The sequence below is a fragment of the Haliotis cracherodii genome, unplaced genomic scaffold (assembly GCF_022045235.1).
Source record: "Haliotis cracherodii isolate W230 unplaced genomic scaffold, xgHalCrac1.p SCAF_1, whole genome shotgun sequence".
NCBI lineage: Eukaryota > Metazoa > Mollusca > Gastropoda > Lepetellida > Haliotidae > Haliotis > Haliotis cracherodii.
Window position 1 is genome coordinate 57,177,353 of NW_027266264.1, and position 23,339 is coordinate 57,200,691.

Below are 23,339 nucleotides of genomic sequence, written 5' to 3' on the forward strand. Positions count from 1 at the left end.
CCGCCTCCTTGGTCTAGTGGTAGAGCATCCGCCCGGAAAGCGGAAGGTCAGGGGTTTGATCCCCGGCCGTGTCATCCCAAAAGACGTTAAAAGATGGTACTTGTTGTTACCCTGTCTGGCGCTCGGCATTAAAGGGCTAAAACAAGGACTGGTCGGCTCAGAGTCAGTATACTGTGTCTGAGTGGGGTATTCATGTTAAACTGCATCATGGTATCTCAGTGTGCTAGCACTATAAATCGGCATCAGTCCGGACTAGTACAAGCAGCCGCACACACACACATATGCCAATCTCATTAAAATCAGACCTTAGTTCTCGCTACCGCTAAACAAAGATCTAAAGACATCCCATTCGGGGTCACGTCAGAACGACCTTTCATCCGACCAATCTGTGCGTCGCTTACCAGATTATGAAAGTAACAGTGGGAATGTGATTTCTAATCATGCAATCTCGAAAACTTTAACATGGGGTATTCCGAACGATAGTTACGGGTTTAACGACTAAATCCTTACAATCTAGACCATCTATTAGCCATTCCAGAATGTTTTTTTGTTCAGGTTTCAAATTTGTAATCGAGAATTTGTCAACATGTTTCGAAGGGTAGTCGCCAATTTGAAATTTGTGCCGTAAAGCACGAGAAAGCTGCCTTCTGATTGGTCATTCCATTGGTCGGTCAAAGTTCGCGCAAGGTCGGTCTGACGTGACCCATAATGGGATGTCCTCAGATCTTTGTTTAGCGGTAGCGAGAACTAAGATCTGATTTTAATGAGATTGACACACGTGCATGCACGTCGCTATATAAGTGCAATAATCTTGGACACGATGCTAAACCCCATTTCACCTCACCTTACCCTATATTTTCTTTTACATTGGTAACAGTTGACATAAAGGTCATAACAGGAGGGAGGAAGAATGTTCAGAAATAAGTAATCAAGATTCAATAAAACGTGAGTACTTTCTCATGATTCGTGTAGAAATTAGTAAAAAAGATTCAATAAAACATGAGTACTTTCTCATGATTCATGCAGAAATGGCTGAGATATGACATGTTCAAAACGGCAGCAGTTTGTAATCTGGCCGAAATTAAAAAGGCAAAAGTGGAGCCCTAAGGAAAATAGAAATGCTGTAAATCTAGAAAAACAGGGGTTGTGACGGTCATGGACACAGAGAGGATGATAATTACTCTATGCCAAAATACATATGTTTAAAATTAGGTCAGAATTCTGCAAGCACATTTTCGAGACTACATAGCTGGGTTGATGCTTATAACGTTTCAGCCTCAAGGGCCTTGCTGTTTCAGAGGGGGTTTTCAGGAGATGTAAAAGTTAAAGAAGAATGCAGGGTCTGTTAGATGAGGGACATGTCATATCATAAGCCCTCATGAAATGACAGTTCCAGAGAGCTAAAACTATACACCACCTGCAGATGTAACAGATCACCATCTACACTTACAAAACATAGTTATTAAATTATTGTGTCTGAGAAAAAATTCCCATGACATTAACAAATGAGATTTTTTCAAGACTGAAATATCAGCTAGCTTTTCCATTGGACATTATTTTTCTGCATTGCCACACATTGGCAGAGAAAACCAGATCTGAGGTTAATTTGATCTTGGTATGTTTTACAGATTTCTTTTTATCTTAGATGTTTGATACAGTTCTGTACAGGTCCTTAACGTAAGTGACTGTCAGGAATGGTTTCAAAAGTCATAACTGCACAATACTGTCAAAAGAAACAACTGCCTTAACTTCATGGCACCCTTCAAATTAATTGATTAAGGCTAATGGTTTCTGTAATAACTTGTACATTGTACAATTCAAATTTAGTTTGCATAATAAAATATCCAATCTGAAACATGCATCATATCAATGTTGACTGTTAGATGCATAACTCTCACGCCGCACAATAATGGATATGCCTAAGATATGATTTAGAATAATACAATTTTCAAGTTAAAAAAGGTAATATTTTCTCTTGGAAATATTTTCAGTGAGACAGTTGGACATTTGTGACCGGAAATCTCATTAAAATATACATGTATATAGAAAGTCTTTACATTCACATTATAAATAAGGTGCCTTTGACAAAGCATATTATGCTAATCATCAATAAAATGGTGAAAAATACATAAACTCAGTTATGAGATTAAAACCAAATAAATATCAAAAATGATAAACATTCATTCTTGCATATAATATAGAATCACAGCTCAGTTTTATCACTGTAGTCATCACTGTTTACAAGCTGCAAAGCTTTCTTGATGAGTTCAACAAACTCTCCTACTTGAACTGTAGTGTCTGACTGTCCATGATAGGGATCGTTTTGGAGTTCTTGGGACAGGTTGGCATGCTCGTTGTGCCACTCAAGGTAAGGACCACGGTTCTTCAGAAGTTTACCGAATTCTTTGAAGTTGAGATCAGCCCTGAACGGCACCAGCTGGACAGTGACGGCACCCGGGGACAGAAAGAGGCCATTCATAAGCCCGGCGCCATTCATGCCAACAAGCACGGAGTACTCCTGCACCTTCTCAATCTGCCGAAAAGAGACATATCCGAGTCATCTTTGGAATCACAGTTTAATCCTCAATCAGTGTGTGTTGATATTGTTTTTGGAGGGTGTTTGCAAATTCCAATACGTCAATATCAATATATGGTCTTGTATCACAGATGTATTCAATATACATGATATAAATTTAATGAAAGAAGAATTTTTAAAATAACCAACACATCTGTTTTATGTAAGTTTTTGTCATTATCCATATTAAGATATTAAAATTAAGATATAACCATTGGGGGTAACTGTGAACTTCCCCCTAACATACAATAGCCTTATTCTCCTGTTAGTAGTTACCTCCCTTAGCACATGCCGGGAAACAACAAACACCACCTTGAAGCTATCATGACATTACACATTACACTAGAATCAGCCTCGTAATCATGGTGAATGATATTCTGAATGGAAGAACTTGAAACTGGAATCTCACTACAATAAATCGATTAGGCCCTCACAATGCATTTGTCCTTCATCTCCCTTCTCAACTTCTGCAGTGCTCTGACTACAACTACTACTGCTACTACTACTACTGCTGCTACTACTACTACTGCTGCTGCTGCTGCTGCTGCTGCTGGTGGTGCTGCTACTACTACTACTACTACTACATTTATATGGTGCTGTATGTAATGCATAAGCATGCTCTAGGTGCTAAGACATTAATACCCTGGTGAATGGAACATTGTGCACTTAACAGTCATGGTCAGCTCCCTGGGGAGTATACAGCCATAGCTGCCTGTGAGGCATAAGAAGGTTAACAACTACATTGCCATTTCAACCTACAGGTTCCTTTTCACTGGTTGGAGAACAGACGCACAAAGTCATTTGCCCAAACACACCACATGTGTTACAAGTGCTTCAGTCTGGGGCAAGACCAAAGCTCAAGAAACACTGAGGAGGCAAGCTGCCGAACATGGTCACTCATTCAAGGACTCTCTGCCACCAACATGGCTTAATGCTGTAACCTGTGCACAGGACCACGTGCCACTGTACTGTTGACAGCAGGAAGGCATAGGCGTGGAGATTTTCCCAGGAAACGGTCACAGCGTCATGATTCCCGCCCAGTAGATCTTGAATTGGAGACACAAATACTGTAAGCCAGTGGTTGTATCTTGCAGTGCACAGATCATGACAGGATGTCAGCAGACGACATTTGTAATGCCTGGGGTGTGGTGATCTATTGTCACTATCACAGCTAAGAAACTGTAGGCTGTTGATCTCCTGACCACCCTACCGAGACTGAGTCGTGGTCCTGACCACCCTACCGAGACTGAGTCGTGGTCCTGACCACCCTACCGAGATTGAGTGGAGGTCCTGACCACCCTACCGAGATTGAGTGGAAGTCCTGACCACCCTACCAAGTCTGAGTGTGGTCCTGACCACCCTACCAAGACTGAGTCGTGGTCCTGACCACCCTACCAAGACTGAGTGGAGGTCTTGATCACCCTACCAAGACTGAGTGGAGGTCTTGACCACCCTACCAAGACTGAGTGGAGGTCCTGACCACCCTACCAAGAGTGAGCAGAGATCCTGATCACTCTACCGAGACTGAGTGGAGGTCTTGACCACCCTACTGAGACTGAGTGGAGGTCTTGATCACCCTACCGAGACTGAGTGGAGGTCTTGATCACCCTACCAAGACTGAGTGGAGGTCTTGATCACCCTACCAAGATTGAGTGGAGGTCCTGACCACCCTACCGAGACTGAGTGGAGGTCCTGACCACCCTACCAAGAGTGAGTGGAGGTCTTGACCACCCTACCAAGACTGAGTGGAGGTCCTGACCACCCTACCAAGAGTGAGTGGAGGTCCTGACCACCCTCTCGAGACTGGCTGGAGGTCCTGACCACCCTACCAAGAGTGAGTGAAGGTCCTGACCACACTACCGAGACTGAGTGGAGGTCCTGACCACCCTACCAAGATTGAGTGGAGGTCCTGATCACCCTACCGAGACTGAGTGGAGTAACTCTGTCAGAATTTGTCGAAATGAAACGGGACTGCGATATGTGTGTCATCAACATGTCGACATCTTGTGTGTAGAGTGTCAGGGATATTTTCTAAAAGCTGGAGGAGGAGTTGATTTCACAAGCTTAGTACCCTCTGTGTGACGGACGGACAGACAGACAGACAGACAGGCAGGCAGGCTGGCAGGCAGGCAGGCAGACAGACAGACAGACAGACAGACAGACAGAAGGACAATCAATCAGTCAATGTTTTTGTCTGCTTTCTGGATTTCTTTGCTTAGCCTGATGTCACATTTGAAGCCCACAAGACATATGAATATCTCAGCGCTAGGGATAGGCTCATGTACCACACTCAAAAAAGGTTATTCTTGTTGGGTCTGCCTGACAGGGGAATGAGGCTAGTGTATTCTGGAGGGGCAGTTTTGACAAAAATTACATATGTTCAAGAACTTGTTGTGCTGACAACTGGTCTATTCATCTACAGCACAGATATTTGATAGTCACCACTTACCACAAACATGGAGAGAGGAGCCATTTAGTCATAAGGACAAGGAATATCTTTCCTTACAAAACAGATTAATACACATGTACAAAGGGAATTAAACTGTCAAAACCTGTTGCTTAAAGCTGAGTCTTGAGAAGTCTACCAGTTCCACATCAGCGATGTTGGACACTGCCTCAACCAGCTCTCCTTCATTGAGGATTCTGCGACGGTTGGTTCTGAAATGGTTATGACGATATGTCAGCTCATATGATGCGTTGTCTGTCTGTCTCATATTTTCATTATTTTAGTGTAAAATAAAGAGTTCCTGAATGTCATTTTCTTTCCTTAGAACAAAATCCTGGAGGTGGGGTTGGGGTTGGGGTTGGGGGTGGGGGTGGGGGTGGGGGTGAGGGTTACTGCCGCAAGCTGCTGCACATAAGGTTGAAATGATCTATTAATTCAATACCAATCTTAAACTCGCCAATGCCATACATGCTAGTCTTCATTCAATATTGATCAGAATTGTTTAACAACTTCTTTTAATGATCTGCACATCAGATAGTTTACTGGTTTGAATGGATATCTTACCTTTTTCCTATGAAGTTAATTTTGGGGGAAATAAAATCAGCTTTTGTTATTCTTAGTTATGTGCAAGTGATTCCATTACATTTGATCAGCTAACCAATTAAATCTTTTTGCTCATATGGGGCCATAAACCTAAAAATCAAATCAGCCCACGCCTGCTAGCAGACTACTTTCAGAGTGGTTTCCCTTTACAAGGCTGAATGATGTCCCTCATCTTGTGTCGCTGTCCACAGTTTTTGGTGTTAAAGATTAAATAACCTGTTTGTGTAGTGATAATTGTTGTCTTATTTTATTAATAATATTTGACTTCGACTTATGTCCGAGTTATGGAGATGTAAACATGGTAAACAGGTTTGCACACTTTGTGCTAAACAGATTTACACAGTGTACACACTGATTTGTAAGTTTATATGTAAAACACAAGAAGTACACAGTATATAACGTATATAACGAACACGGATAGAGCAAACAAACGGATACAACCAACTGTTAAAAAATCCCCGATTTATCTCCTATATAATATCATATATAATTTACATACATAACAAACTCTCTACAGCAAACTAACGGATACAGCGAACTGATATCTGAGAAATCTCACTCAGTGTCAAGTGTCACTGACAATTGGCTGTACGCAATCAGTGGTGAATCAACACAATTGCGGCGAATCAACTCAATCAGCGGTAACAGACCAACCTTGTTAAACTTGCAATGTGTTGATTTTACCTGTACATGTAATCTTGTTTGTAAAACAAATATTAAACATATAGATTTTACGAGATTGTGTCAAAGGGACAGGTCAGCCGAAATTGCTGAGACAAAAGGCGACCTCTTATAACACTTATAGCACCAACAACATCAAAGTGTCAGATCACTTGCATGTGCTATCATGGCGAGCAATAGTAAGAGGAAAGCTATCAGTTTAGATACGAAATTGAGAATTATAAATGCTGTTGATGTATATAACGAACAACGGATATAACAAACTTATTTCTCTGGTCCCTTGTAGTTTGTTATATCCATGTTCTACTGTACATATGAAACATATACTTGTACAAGCATGTACATTATAAGCTGTCAACCGTCCCTCGGGGTACATGGTGTGATGTATCCAGTGTGTGAGCCTATATACCCTGAACCGTCAGGCAAGAGGCGCATAGACTTTCACACAGGGTACATCACACCATATGCCCCGAGGGATCGGTACACAACGAATATATCTCACCAACATTCATTCGTACAGACCCGTTATATATGTCCGAAGTTTCACCAAATAAAAGGCTTTGATTCAGCCATGTTGACAGCTAGCCGACGACAAAAACGAACCGAGTTACTTCCCTTTATCCATTGCATTCGGATAAATAACAGCTAAACGATACTTATGCAAGATAAGCAAGTAACCTAAGGTCTGTTCCGATTGGTTTCTCAGGGGGCTAAATGAGCGGGCTACATGGAAAATAATTACCGGCTCCTTAACCAATCAGAAGCTAGTATTTCAATTAGGGCTGGGACGGGCAACTCGGGTACCCGGGTCGGGTGGGTACTGAGTAGGACCTGGGTACCCACAGGACTACCCGAACCTGTGGGTGATACATTGTCTAATGACTGAAATTATCTGGAACTCTATGGTTACACTACAAGTCATTAATGTTTGCTTTTCCTTCTGACTATGCACTCATTCCTTCTGACTTTTCATATGGTTGAATAAACATATACCTTATGTCAACTTCAGTGTATGCATGACCAGATTGTTTAATACATGTATCTAAATACGTTTTGCCAGGGCTATGCTAAAAAATATCCCAATCGGACATTTTGAGACATCTCCTGAGACCTAGAGTGGGTATCCGGGTAGGGTCGGGTAAGAGGGGGGCCGGTACCCAGGTAGTAAATTTGGACTCGTCCCAGCTCTAATTTCAATGTGAAGTGAGATAAGACGTGAATGGATAGCTTCAATCCTAGTTTACAGTTAGAGTGACGGATTACCTCTTGATAATACCAACTTTATCCTTTGAGATTTGATGATGTCTTACACCAAGCTCTTCTTTGATGAACTGAACATAGGGTATAATGAGGTCTTTGTCCGCACTGGAATACATGGGGGTCTGAAACACAATATTCATGCAAGTCTTTTTAAAACAATTTTATCAAAACTGTTTCAGTTTATTACCATCAGCTTTAACAGTTCCGTGACAAGAAGTAGAATATTTCAATTCATTCAACATTTTATCAGTTCTTAATAGGGCATTCTTCTTTATCATTGCCTACTAATCGGTCGATGGCATGAAAACATTAAGAAATCAGTGACTTACCAGTAAAACATTTTAATTTCTTTATTAACACATTAATAAGACAAACTTTCAAAAGTCCTTTATCAAAATAACCCCTACACAGATTTCCTTTATTTATGTAGTGTAATGAAGGACTCGGAAACTTAACATAGATAAAATGGAGTAGAATAGTTAGTTGTATGAAGCTTTCATGGGCTCTGTGGTGCAGACAAGTTTCATTTCATCCTTTGCTGTCCTGTCAAATACAATACTATTTATATACGTCTCTGATTTTAACCAAACACATAATTTTTTATGGTGACCATGCTCTCAATTCATATCACAAAATGCCCAGTCGTATTGTTGGCATATTAGAGTCACATGCGTTGGGTAACAAAGATCGGTAAAACTACTCTAATGAAAGCAACTTGACCAATGATGATAGTTCTACCATGAAATTATACTTGATTCTGATTGGTCATTTAGAGGTATCAAATCCCAATTGAAACAGCTGATTTGATGATGACATCATTCAACGTTTATCTCCCAATTGAACTGTCTGACAGATGTTGAATCAAGGCTAACTGATAGAATGTATACTGTACAGGGCAGAAAATGCTTACAACTTAAAAGGTATATCATACTTCTTCCGGACACAGGAGCCAACAGTCCTTGAATTTACAGGCCAAACCATATTTTACTATTCAAAATCTGGTGTACTGGCGGAGAAACACTGATATGGTACTGATTGTCATACGCACCCCAAAGTTTATGGTCTTGAAACATATGTTTCCTTGGCTCTTTTGTATCCTGTCATCCAGAGGTAGGAGAGTGTGTGAGGAGGCCAGCACCTGCAACATCCGCATCACACCGGTCATTATTACCATCATATCGGTGAAAAGGAGAGCCATACATCTCCGTAGAATTCTACTTGTGTGAGTAAGTTTATCTCCCAATCGAACTGTCTGACAGAGGCAGAAAATCCTGAAATAGCCGGTCTTAGACCTTTAGAACTTTGGTAAAACCCACGAGCACTGGTATGGCGCTTACAAACCTAGAAACATAATCCAGGTGGTCTGGGATTCTATCACATGATTTCAGGTTTCTGGCACAGCAAATTGTTGCACCTCTTCATTGGTAGACAAGAAAATGTCTATAGGCTTCTACACAACAGAGGATTCTACACAATAGCCTCACTGCCCAGAGAGTGGACGGTCTTTGGTTCAATCACCTGGCCATATCACAGCAAAAGATGTTAAAAGATGGTATCCTTGTTGTTACCCTGCCTGGCCCTTGGCATTAAGGGAATAATACAAGGACTGGTAGGATTAGATTCCATATACTGTGTCTGAGTGCAGTATCTTGGCATCTTTCCAAGGCAAGGGGTTAACTGTTTATAAAAGTCCAGTTTCCACCCTTGCCAAACTATGCTGGATATTATGGCTGGACTAAAGATTCTATGCATAGTCCAATCAAAATTGCCATCCGGTTTGTAAACAAAGTGGATTTCAACACGCAGATTTTGGTTGATTGCAGGATTTGCAAAGGATGTGTACCGTTAACTGGGTGTCGACAGATATTTTTCAAATCGTTTCATGTTTAATCCAGGTGCTCACATGATTTGATGCACTTTGCGAGGCAAGACCTGTTTTATTACAATCTAGATCTTGATCATCAATCAGATTGTCTTGACTAGGTGCCGCCATTTTCTTTGAAGCAAATGCAAGTGATATGAGTGGTGGAATCTGATTGGTTAATAGAAGGGGCGTAGAAGTCAAAAAGCACCACATAAGTGGTATAAGTCTGTACTAATACAAGCGGCCACATACACAAATGTGCATGAATGACACTATAAGACCGCCTCCGTGGTCTAATGGTAGAGCGTCCGCCTGGAGAGCGGAAGGCCTGGGGTTTGATCCCCGGCCGTGTCATACCAAAAGAAGTTGTAAGATGGTACTTGTTGCTACCCTGTCTGGCACTCGGTATAAAGGGGCTAAAACAAGGACTGGTCAAACTGCAGCATGGTATCTCAGTGAGCTAGCACTATAAATCGGCATCAGTCCGGACTAGTACAAGCAGCCACAAACACATACACACACACACACACACACACACACACACACACACACACACACACACACACACACACGTGCATGCACATTGCTGTATAAGTACAATAATCTTGGACGCGATGTTAAACCCCATTTCACCTCACCTTACCATGAAGCTTTATAAGTGTAATAATCTTGAACACAACATTAAAGCCCATTATACTTCAACACACAACAGACCGCCTCCATGGTCTAGTGGTAGAGCATTTGATCCCCGGCCGTGTCATACCAATTGACGTTAAGAGATGGTACTTGTTGTTACCCTGTCTGGAACTCGGTATAAAGGGGCTAAAACAAGGACTAGTCGGCTCGGAGTCAGTATACTGTGTCTGAGTGGGGTATTCATGTTAAACTGCGGCATGGTATCTCACTGAGCTAGCACTATAAATTGGCATTAGTCTGGACTAGTACAAGCAGACACACAAACGTGCATGCACGTTGCTATATAAGTGCAATAATCTTGGACGCGATGTTAAACCCAATTTCACCTCACCTCACCTCAACACACAACAAGGAGATTAAACAGCACATCGATAGACATTAATAACTGGCTGCGAAGTGGGCCCAAATTGACTGCAAATCACAATCTGGGAAAAAAAGACATTTTCAATATGGCTGGCATGAAGGAACAATAGGTTTCACAAACTTATGTTATTGTGAGCAACATATTCCAGTATATAACTACTCACATCATCAGGGTTCAGCGACCTCCATTGTAACCACCTGATCCTTAGTTTCTGGTTCTTACAACAATCGTGGAGTACTAAGGACCTACACTGTCTCAGAATCCCAACATGGGGTTAACAAAAATAATTTTATAGCAAACACAGCATGATAATCCTGTGCAGGATTAAGTGCAGAAATTGGCAGATAATTTGCGATATTACAAGTGTTTAAGAAAACATGCACTTCCTGTGACATTCCTGTGACACGGGTTCTGACATCGTCAATACTTCACAGTGTTGTATACGCTACGTTCCTCCATACATATGAATACATATGGCTGTTTTGCACTATTTTTAAAATCTGGTATGTTCAAGCAACGAATCAAGCCACGGCCTGACTCCAGCGAATGGGAATATGCGAGTATTATACCAATGAGCCCTCAGATTACACTGCACGAACAGCAATGTGTCTTGCTTGACATCACATGCTACAGCCTTGTGGTATCTGCTCTACACATCTTCAATGTCAGTGTAGCGGCCCAAATAAACCCTGTGTATATGTTTTGCCATTAAAGATTATAGAGGCATTAATTTTGTCTGTTAAAAAGGGGAGATTACTCTAATTGTTTGTGACCTAGAAGCGGCATGGCCGAGATTTGAATGTAGATGGGCTGTCTAAGGAGAATGTAGAGTCATGTGGTCATATCAAGTGGCATGTTCAAGTAACTTTAAGCATTAACGCAATAAGCTTCATTATATGTAAAAAAGCTCAAATATTTATATTTAATGTTCAACTTGTATTTGCATGCCGTGTCATGCTGTTGGCCATTACTGCAGTAGAGTAATTTTGCATATTTCACATTGTTGCAGTCAATCTTTATCTCACATATCCTCAGCTACAGAATAAAGAGAAATGAACTGACATGAATTGACTTTTATAGATACAGTCAGGCAATGGTAGGGTTTGCACAAAGTTCCTCTACAGAGTAAGGTTCACATAACTTCCATGCATTATTCATGGCCTCTTTTGATTTGCTGACTGACAGTAGACATCCATCTCCACTACAGAGCAATGTTATCATCCTATAAAGGACCAGTGGACTAAAACTGTTAGTTTCTACCACTGCACAGCATACCCATTCACTGTATTCATGGTGATGAGGAACTTAGTGTATGCACTCCCATGAAGTATTGACGAAGCTCACTTTGGAATCCTGGTAGAGACCAGCTTCCTCTCACCTTCAGCATCTGGTACCAGTACTTGGATGTGTCGTGGAATGCTTTTGTCTCCCAGTACATGGCCTAAAACACAAGAGATGGGAAGATCTAATATGCTTCACACTTTTGAATCTGTTTCTAAATCACAAAGTAAAATATACAATCATGTAGTTTTCTCATATCAAGTTATACCCAAACTGTGGTAAGTCCTGAAGCTTGTGAGTACAAGTGACACTTTGGGGGACCCTGGCAGAATCATCTCCAATCTCATTAAATTCAGATCTTAGTTCTCTCTACCGCTAAACAAAGATCTGCGGACATCCCATAACGGGTCATGTCAGAACGGCCTTTCATCCAACCAATCAGAGCGTTGCTTACCAGATCAAGTAGTCAGCAAGTCAGCAAGCCTTGGTTGTTAGTCGCTTCTTACAACAAACATGAGTTGCGGAAGAACAGTTCTAACCCAGATCTTCATGGGTAGTGGAATAGTAATGAATGAACTCAAAGGCACAGCACTAACCCATCACTGTCTTTACAAACCAGAGCCTACAAACCTCACCAATTTATATTTTGACCAATGTTACTATTATCAACATATGACTAATGTGTACAAAGTTTTATGAAGAAACAGTTTATGAGTGATGCTCCGGAAATGAATACAACAGATGGATGGAGCCTATTTCCTTTACCCCCACCAATCTTTCTTTGTGGAAGAGATAATCTTTACACCAGCTGATAAAAAGAGACTGAATATTAAAAACAATATTTACAACACATCAACTAATACAGTCCAACACCAATAGTATAGACACATCTACCTGGGTCTCCTATTAAGGAAACAGCTGTTACCGTAAGCTTTTATTTATTATTCATACAAAGAATAGCATATTGCCTTGACAAGTTTGAAGGCTAGGTTTATTCCAGGTTTAGATATATTAGATATTTTATGTCAATTGGTCAGTTTAAGTGATATACATGTATTTCTAAAAGAGTTTTAATTGTTTTTCCTGAGAAATTATCCTGTGATAAAATTGAAACACTGGATCAGTATCAGTACAATAATGCTGTCGACCTCATTCCTATTCAATTGGATATAGCATCTGCCCGAAGAGCAGAAGGCTGGTGATTTGATCCCCGGCCGCATCATACTAAATGACATTAAACGATGATACTTTTTGTTACCCTGTCTAGCACAAGGCAGATAAAATGAGGACCTGTCAGCTTGGAGTCAGTATACTGTGTCGGAGTAGGGTATCCATGTTAAACTGCAACATGGTATCTCAGTAGGCTAGCAGTAAAAACAACATTAGTCCAGACTGGTACAAGCAGTCAAACATACACATGCACGTGCCCCCTCATTTCACTATAAGAGCATAATCTTGTTTGCGATGCACAACCTTTGTCACCTCACCTGATATTAAATTAATCCTAAGACTTACCTGTAAGCGAACTGACTCGACAGAGGGCATGAGCACAATCTTCTTCCCCTTGTCCTCTTTGCGCAGCTCAGAAAACAGTGGAATCATCATGTCATAGTGGAGGTGGAAGTAGTTGCTACCGTAGTAGAAGTACATGGTGAACACGTAGCCTTCATCGTACGTCTCATCACAGGTCATTGAATCGGATTGTTCATCAGGCCGAACAGACCATATTCCTGCTACTGCTCCACAAGAACTGTCAAAAGTGTTCCTGGAAGTGAGATCCTGCTTGTACCTAAACACTCTGTCTCTGGCATCTAGAAGGACATGCGACATCTTGCAGAACACTGGGGGATAGTGTCCTGGCACGGGGGAAATGTTGGAGGTCGGCCATGTTGCTTTACACAGGCTAGTACATATGGTAAGGAGGACTATTGCTCGGAACACCAGCAGCTTGAATAATTCCTGACTGTAGTTGGTCATGGTTCTGTCTGCAAACAAGAAACATACATCACAAACACGGGCAAATCCAAACAGTTGTTGAAAAATAAGAAATGTTTGAACTTAATGAATCTATTCATGATTATAGTTTACATCTGTTCACTGTACTCTGAATATACCAATGTCATGAATTCCACACCTAACTCTTTATAAGCCTGTTACTAGTTGGCACAAATACTGCAAGAACATGCAATGTTTCTAGTATTCAAAAGCACTACAATATACTCTACCCACTTTGGTCCTGTTTCATGAAGATAATGAAACCTTTAGGTATTAACACATGTTTCATATATGATATAACAGCTTGAATCAAGTAATATTAATATCATATAATCAATAAATACTTTGTTCATTGTCATAGCCACGGGCTTGTCTTGTTGAATAAATTTATACATATGACAGTAACAGGTGTGGGATGAGCCCCTCAAGTTTTCAAAGGTCAACATGCGACTCTTGCCCAAAAGGTAAAACACTCAAGGTCTTGGCAAAGCTTTCAAAAGGTTTTATGCAGGATGCTTCAAAGTTTTGATGCATCCATGACCCAAAATTGTATCTGATGCAATTCCCTTTTTTGCCTTGTACCATTGTTCCCATGTTTTATCATGTAAACAAGTGACTTGCCTTTGTATGTGTTTGTGATGGGTGCCACCATGGCAGGATGCATTCACCTTTATGTATCCCTGTGCGGTAACATTTCTTATGTCAAGTAAGATCATTTTGTACTAGTCCATATATACTAATACAAATGTCTACTGGAAATAACACCAAAATACAAGTATGGGCTAGTGAAATGAAAGAGTTTTGCACAGACTGTATAGATCTATGTTGCACTCAAAATAATCCAGTCACTGGCTAGAAAATCTGGAAAACGAAATCCTCCATATGTTTTCAGAGCATCCTTGATTATCTAGTTAATTATATCTCCATTGTATCTCAGTGAATAACCCAGACCCACTGTCCACCATAGCTTAGTGTGAGTGAGTTGGGTTTAATGCCGCTTTTAACAGTATTCCAGTCATATCGCGGCCTGTCAGCTTAATGTGGGAGGAAAGCCCAAAGTGATGCAGGTCTCAGACCTTTACCACTTCGGTGAAACCCACGAGCACGGGTATGGTGCTGACGAACCTAGAAACATAATCGGGGCAAACCGGGATTCGAACCCACAATCATAGGTTTCTGACGTGCTCAAGGGACGCAACTCTGCACAGCGAATCGCGGCGCCTTAAACGACTGGGCCACCCATGCCCCCACCATAGCTTAGTGCCAGAAGTCATGTGACAATCACTATTGCTCCTACCTTTAACTTAACAGCACAGAATTTCTCTCACTTGTAAAAGTAATGATTGGATGGCTAATTTTAGCCTCATAATTTTCGAATTGGGCTCAAATTTGAAGCCGATGTAGCAAAAGTGTCCAGGACATTTATCAAAATAGAAGGAAGACATTAATAAATTGGATAATGGAGGATGGTTGCAGTGTATCAAAAGCATTTTGGCTACAAGTTCCTAATTTCCACTGTTCACCACATACCTTTGAAGCTACATCAGGGACTAAAGACATTAGAACATTCCTGAAAATTTTAATGATTGTATCAATTTAAAATGACCTTCATTTTCATCTTTTCTAAACTTGTCAAAAGTCTTTGGATAACAATCGGTTTGTGTCCTGGAATGTGACCCAATCTGAAATCATGAAATACCATGAATATGTGACTTGGCAACTGTAGTGTTGTGTTGTTTACATGGTGCACATGCACATTCGCGCACTGCCAATTCGGATGTGATGTCACATGTCGAAGTGATGTCACTGGTGACGTCCTGCTTGTATTGTCATCGTGGGCTCCCAAGTAAACAGGCATTAACTAAAAGGCATCTTGTTATCATTATGTACTAGTTACTGAAGAAATACTTAGGCCTATACACTACAACCTGGCGACGAGATAAAAACTTTGAAGAACAAGACAGTCACAAGAAAATGTTCTTGGACGAATAAGTGGAATAACGCGGGACATTCAGAAACCAAGTTATCGGACAGAATGGATTCTCGGAAGTGTGGTACCTTGTGAACTGAGGATACAGTGACTTTGTGGAAATGTGTTATTTTAGTTAGTGGTGTTGTGCGGTGCATGTTTTCTCACGGATATTCATGGAAATTCATGGAACTTTGGAAATAACCAATTCCGAAACACAAAGGTGGGATCGTTTCAATATTATCTCAGCCCTGCAACATTGCCTAAAGTACATTGATCTATAGTCAAATATCAAACATGTCTATGTTTGGGCGTTTGGAAGAATTTGATAACAGTAAATGTGACTTTGAAACTTACATTGAACGTTTTGAGCAAATATGTAATGCTAATGGTATTCCGGACACCCGTAAAACATCGACACTACTGGCTTCAATTGGTCCTAAACCTTTCACATTGTTGAAATCTCTCATTGCACCGGTAAAACCTAATTCACTTTCGTACGAGGATTTTGTTGTGACCTTGTCTGCACATTTATCCCCTAAAACTCTGACAATTGCTGAACGGTTCTGATTCTATAGACGAAATCAACAAGAGGGGGAGAGTGTTTGAGATTATGTGGCAGAATTACAGCGTCTTGCAAACAAATGTCATTTTGGAAATTTCTGAGAGCAGGCCTTGCGTGATAGACTAGTCTGTTGGTTACGAAATGAAGCTATTCATCGGAAATTATTGTCAGAAGTTGATCTTAACCTTAAGGAAGTTCAAGACATTGCCATTGCTATGGAATTAGCCGACAGAAATGCACACGACTTGAAAACTGTTCAAGAACAGATCGGTGGAATTCAAATCAATAAGGTCACACAGCAATGGTCAACCAATAGGAAGCAATGATCGCGTCCTTCACCTCAGTATGACACAAATGTAAGGTCACAGTCACAGAATCAGAAGTGTTACTGCTGCGGCAAAACTAATCATAGATCAGAAGATTGTTGGTACAAGAACTTTAGATGCAATGATTGTACCAAAATTGGCCATTTGCAATCGCAATGTAGATCAAAATCAACCAGTTCAATGAAGTTTGTTGAAGAAAACCTGATCCCAAATGGATACGGAAACAAAGAAATAGATGATTATATCAGTGATACCGTTACACTGGGACTTTTTCACAACAGTGAAAAGACAGTCGGGAAGCGCCAAGCGGTGAAAGCTGTTATCAGTTTAAACAGACAACCAATCTCTATGGAAATTGACATGGGTTCAGCAACCACAATCATTCCTTTTTCAGTATACACAGAAAAACTGTCTGAAGTAGATCTTTCTGAACCTATGACAGTACTGAAAACTTACTCGGCTCAATCCATACCTTTGATTGGTCAGGCTGAAGTGGACGTAGACTACAATGGCACCATTCCTAGTGGCTGATGTGGCCAGTACACCGGCAATCATGGGTAGACTTTGGATATCCAAACTAAATCTAGACATGAACAGTCTGTTCACAGTGAATTTCAACACCGACTCTGATGTAAAAAGTGAAGTTGCAACAGTGTTTAAGAAACATGCAAGCATTTTTGCTGATGGATTAGGAACAGTAAAAGGAAAGGAAGCTAAAATCACAGTGAAACCCAATGCCAGGCCTATATTCATGAAAGCAAGACCAGTGCCATATGCCCTGAGAGAGACAGTGGAGAAATAGCTAGACAAGTTGGAGTAAGATGGAGTGATTTAAAAAGTCAACTCAAGTGATTGGGCAACACCCATTGTTGTTGTTCCTAAGAAATCAAATGATGTGAGAATCAATGGGGACTATAAAGTTACCTTTAACCAGTGGATTGAAATGGAAAAGTACCCCCTCCAAATAGCGGCGGATTTCTTTGCAACTCTAGCAGGCAGTGAAATCTTCTCGAAAATTGATCTGACAAAAGCGTATCAGCAAGTCCTGGTAAGTGAAGAAACCAAGAAGTTGCTAGTAATCAACACTCACAAAGAACTTTACTGTTACAATCATCTTCCCTTTGGCATCGCTAGCTGTCCAGCAATATTTCAACATATCATGGAACAGATCCTGCAAGGTATACCTAGAACTGTCTCCTTTCAAATTACATAGAAGTAGGAGGGAAGACAACAGAACATGTTCAACTTCTTGACCAAGTCCTTGAGAGATTAGAACACTTTGGAATTAGGGTTGCAAAAGAAAATGCCAGTTTGAACAACCTAAAATTGAGTATTTGGGTCATGTGATCGATGAAAATGGATTGCGTACAATTCAAGAGAAGGTTGAAGCTATTACCCGAGCCTCGGAACCAACAAACAGAACCCAGCTCAGATCGTTCCTCGGAATGCTGCAATACTATGCACATTTTATCTCCAACCTTCATCCTCTCAACAATCGGCTAAAGGAAAACACTGAGTGGATCTGGACACCACAATGTCAGGAAGCTTTTAACCAAGCAAAACAAGTCTTGTCTTCAGCCGAAGTGTTGACACATTATGACTCCAAGAAGAAAATCAAGTTGTCATGCAACGCATCCAATTATGGACTAGGTGCGGTTATCTCACACATTATGGACGATGGAACTCAACAACCAATTGCATTCTCATCAAGAACTCTGTCAAACAGCGAAAGAAATTATGCCCAGATTTAGAAGGAAGCACTTTCCCTGATATATGGAGTGAAGAAATTCCACGAATATCTCTATGGCCGCTCATTTACCTTAGTGACAGATCACAAGCCTCTTCTCTCAATTCTGGGACCCAACAAAGGTGTGCAAACTCTGGCAGCAGCTCGCATGCAGAGATGGGCATTAATCCTAGCAGCTTACCAATACGACATTGAATTTAGAACCACTGGTCAACATTTCAAAGCAGATATGCTTTCTCGATTACCACTACAAGAAGAAAACATTCAAGATGAAGAAGACATATTCAACTTTTCCCACCTTGAAAGCCTACCAGTCACAGCCAAAATCATTGAAAGCGCAACCAGAAAGGACCCAACTCTATCGCGAGTCTGTGCTTTCACACTGAATGGATGGCCTGCAAGTGTGACCAATCTAGACCTACTGCCATTCTTTGTGTAGCGGCCATAAAATTTCCGAGTCCCGTGATGGGATTCGAACCACGGACCTTCTGATCAGAGGTCGGATGCCTTGTCCACATGACCAAAGAGGTTAACCCCGTCATCAAGCTGACAAGGTAAGGATGTCATCTGTGGGATGACTCCACGCCCTGCTACATACTCCCCCGTCAACAGAAGGCACGTCCCGGGCCGCATAGTAGGGTACTGAGGCTTATTTTGCTCAAATTTGATATGAACGTGCTCAGCCCCACGTTGGACGCCAATGTAGCGGCCATAAAATTTCCGAGTCCCGTGATGGGATTCGAACCACGGACCTTCTGATCAGAGGTCGGACGCCTTGTCCACATGACCAAAGAGGTTAACCCCGTCATCAAGCTGACAAGGTAAGGATGTCATCTGTGGGATGACTCCACGCCCTGCTACATTTGCAAGAAGAAATGAACTGTCAGTAGAACAAGGTGTTGTACTATGGGGACTCCGCATGATCATACCATCCTCACTTCAGCTGAGAGTACTCGAAGAACTTCATTCCAAGCACATTGGCATTGTCAGGATGAAAGGAGTATCAAGAAGTTTTGTTTGGTGGCCGTCACTTGATTCTGACATTGAGAAGACTGTTAAATCCTGTGAAAATTGTACATCTGTGAGAAACATGCCCAAATCCGCCCCACTGCATGAATGGCCATGGCCATCACAACCGTGGGAAGGAGTTCACATTGATTTTGCCGAGTACAAAGGACAAAATTACTTCATTCTAATCGATGCCTTTTCCAAATTGCCAGAACTCTACCTAATGAATTCAACAACCACAAGCAAGACAGTTGAAACTCTGCGACATATCTTTGCTACACATGGCACACCAGAACAGTTAATATCTGACAACGGCCTCAGAAGAATTCAACATTTTTATGGAGATGAATGGAATTAATCACCTGTGCAGTGCTCTGTATCACCCAGCAACCAACGGTGCAGCGGAGAGATTTGTTCACGTATTGAAGATGCACCTCAAAACTTCAGAAGAATCTGGTCCCCAGAGACAGTTAGCAAATATGTTGATTGTGTACAGAACTACTCCTCACACAGTCACTGGAAGAACTCCGTCAGAACTGCTAATGAAGAGAAAAATCAGAACAAGAGTTGACTTGCTCCAGCCAAATCTAAGACAACATGTTACAAAGAAACAAATAGGCCAGAAGATAACACATGATGGTGGAAACCCTACCTTGAGACAGTTTGAACCTGGACAAAGAGTAGCCGTCAGAAGATTTAGAGGTCCAAACAAGCGGGTCTATGGTTCCATATTGCAGAGAATCGGCCCCCTTGCTTACATTGTGGACATTCACAATCACCCAAGTCATGTGCATATTGATCACATCATTGTGGCTCCTAACAACGATTCAGGTAGTGAAGACATCTTTCACAGAAGAGAAATGCTGTTACCAACAACTTTGCAGACATCACAGACCATGCCTCAGCAGCCTGCAACACCACCATCCACCACAGACAACAATGACTTCAAACGACGATGCAAGTGAGATGTCTTTCCCCAACACCACACCGGCGCCATCCATGATGATGCAACGTTCACAACGACTTCGCCTACCTCCTAAAAGACCTGATTTGTGACTTTCTCGCATTGTGACTTTTTCGCATTCTCGCATTGTGACTTTTTCGCATTTCCTCCTCCTAGTGTTGCTTAAACTTGTTCGCGGTTGTGTTGTATATTCTAAACAGGGAAGAGTGTAGTGTTGTGTTGTTTGCATGGTGCACGTGCACCTTCGCGCACATGTCAAAGTGACGTCACTGGCGACGTCCTGCTTGTATTGTCATCGTGGGCTCCCAAGTAAACAGGCATTAACTAAAAGGCATCTCGTTATCATTACGTACTAGTTACTGAAGAAATACTTAGGCCTATACACTACAGCAACCTGTGGCGGTACAGAAAAAATAAAATACTAATTTGACCTTTATATTGAGTATATAGAATAAAGGGTGTGTTATGTATGTAGCCTACACGAAGAGAATTTCACCCAAGTATTTATTGATAAATCAAATATATAAACACAAGTCGGTATCTGAGGCTTGATACACTTGATATCCAAAGACACGAGGGTGAGATTCTATTTATCATCCAAAATCATTCTTTCAAGATTTTCAGTAATAAATAGTGTCTGGTGTGTAAACATGACAGCTCTCCAGCTTCTGCTTCATTTGATTATGACGTCATGGTAACAGCTGGATGTCTGAAAACCATTGTGATGCAATAGTAGTGATATCTACTGCTTGATCAACAGAAATATGTAACTGTGCACACAAAAAGTAACTAATTTATAGACCCAAGTATCCTTCAAGTCAAATGATTTTATGTGTACAGACACGTATTCAAGTGCTTCATCTCACCCAGGCGATATCTACTGTGGAAGCCAGCTTTGGATAATAAATAACATTTAGTTCCTACATATCGTTTGGCTAAATATATTTCCTATACTAACCCAGACTCCTATGAATGATAGTGTAATAAAGTATTTGACACGTGAAGATCCGGATTAGAATTCTTCTTCAGCAACTCATGCTTGTCGTAAAAGTGAAAAATCCTAACGGGATCAGGTGGTCAGGTTCTCTGATCTGGTTGATTACAGGACCACGTAACTAATAATAATAACAAACAAATGTGCAGACAAGGCCGAAGGCCGAGTTTTTTGCAAGTTTGTTTATTATTATTATTATTACTTACATAGTCCTTTTGGTTGATGCATGTCATCGTATCCCAACATGCGTAGATCGATGCTCATGATGCACTTGATTGTCTGGTCTAGACTTGATTATGTACAGACCGTGGTCATATAGCTGGAATATTGCTGAGTGCTGCGTTAAACAACAAATAAACACATAATTTATTTCCCCTTGCTACCCACAATAACGTACAAATGTAACCAAAGCCTTTATTCTTATGTAATAAGACCTTAAATTGTAAATATTATGAAAAGTAATCTTCCTAATTAAATATTAATTCCTTAAATAAGCTGGGAAAAAAGAAGGTGTTGTTAAACATAAATTATTGTCGGAGGATACTGTCAACGAACTGTCATGGTTTGTCCCCCCCCTGGATAAAAAATCACGGGCTACTTTTTCAGACTTACACCGAATGCTGATGGGATTGTTCGATCTGAGGCGGATGCGGGAATTTTCAACAGTTCGAAAGAGGGGAAGCACATAGATACTACCTAGTTAACATGCAAGTTGTCTAAAAAAAGGGACCCACAGTGGCCCTACAAAAATGGATCGTGCGGGTGCCATTTTGATTCCACGTAGCCATTGTGCTGTCGAGCGGCACTGGATCAGAATTGAGCCCGTTTCAAATAAAACACCATTGGGTGTCAAATGTCATCTTATCGTTCGTGCTTGAGTAACCTCGGATCGTTAAAATGTCTAAAAAACCTGAACAGATAATTTGCGCAAACCCAATAAAACGCACTTACTGTCGTTACTTAGACTTTCCTAATAGATGTAGATCTTTGATCTACTTCTTGCAAGTCGTATAAACTTGGACACACCTGTTGTGCTGAGTAGAGTTCCAGATGGTTAAAGGGAGATAACTGTAATTCACGGATATTACTTTTTATTATACGATATTGCATGCAACACTGGTTCAAAACAACCCGTGCATTATCTCACTTTTAATGATTTGAACTTGAAAAAAACAAGATATTTACCTCTACTTCCCACGTTGTGAAAATACAGGTATCAGATGTCAGATTGAAAACAAAGGTATCTAACGAGAACGAGTGTAATATTTTCTATTGATTTAAAATAAATTAGGCCTAATTGTTGATAAATGCACAGTCTTTCAAATTTAGTTCTTAAAAATTTAATAGATCAGAAAATAGACTGAAATGCAGACTCAGTCTGCAGTATGTATTGAGGATAATGTGTACTTTGTTTAATATATTTTGTTTCAATGACATCATTTATTACCTTCAAATGTCGTTATCCTCTCTTAGTTCATGTAGATCTCTGATAAACTAATGGGATTCAATAGATTAGATTTATAGGTTTTTAATTATTATTATTATTGTTGTTGTTGTTGTTGTGGTGGTGGTGGTGGTGGCGGTTGTCCTCATCAGCAGCCCACGCTTACGGTAAGAGGCGACTAACGGGATCAAGTGGCCAGGCTCGCTGACTTGGTTGATGCATGTCATCGTATCCCAACATGCGTAGATGGATGCTCATGATGTCAATCACTTGATTGTCCAAACTCGATTATGTACAGACCGCGGTCATATAGGAATATTTCTTATAGCGGTTTTAAACAAACAAACAAACAAACAAACACGCAGCAGCAGTAGGTGTAGTAGTTCTTTTGGGATTAACAGTCAGGTGTGCCTCTATATAGTATAGACTTAGACTCCCGATGTGAAATGACAGGTTTCTTATTTTTATACTAATTAAATATTCACTTTTAGTCATCTCGCTCACAGCTTTTACACATTGTACGATAGATTTACGGCAATTTGTTCAAGGACTTCATG

The 23,339-nt window shown here is 40.8% G+C and overlaps 1 protein-coding gene across 2 annotated transcripts; it reads right to left on the minus strand.

Moving 5' to 3' along the window:
- Nucleotides 1-324: 324 nt before the first annotated feature.
- On the minus strand, nucleotides 325-22,383 carry LOC139465806 (uncharacterized). 2 transcript variants are annotated; one of them, XM_071247747.1, is made up of 7 exons: nucleotides 22,365-22,383; nucleotides 13,286-13,755; nucleotides 11,868-11,930; nucleotides 8,614-8,703; nucleotides 7,569-7,687; nucleotides 5,128-5,233; nucleotides 325-2,533 (listed from the first exon to the last, which is right to left on the minus strand). In XM_071247747.1, the coding sequence occupies exons 2-7, from the start codon at nucleotides 13,745-13,747 to the stop codon at nucleotides 2,204-2,206; spliced, it is 1,170 nt and encodes a 389-aa protein (XP_071103848.1). In that variant the 5' UTR covers nucleotides 13,748-13,755; nucleotides 22,365-22,383; the 3' UTR covers nucleotides 325-2,203. The 2 variants fall into 2 exon arrangements, with proteins under 2 accessions (XP_071103848.1, XP_071103839.1); XM_071247738.1 differs by having other exon boundaries at nucleotides 22,290-22,382.
- Nucleotides 22,384-23,339: the final 956 nt, after the last annotated feature.

Bases quoted from the DNA above. Each gene is read 5' to 3' on its own strand.
- LOC139465806 (XM_071247747.1), bottom strand. From the start codon at position 13,747: ATGACCAACTACAGTCAGGAATTATTCAAGCTGCTGGTGTTCCGAGCA. The intron at 8,704-11,867 runs GTGAGAGGAAGC...CGGATGTTGCAG, and splicing joins ACTGGTACCAGATGCTGAAG to GTGCTGGCCTCCTCACACAC. The intron at 5,234-7,568 runs GTAATCCGTCAC...TAACCATTTCAG, and splicing joins AAAGTTGGTATTATCAAGAG to AACCAACCGTCGCAGAATCC.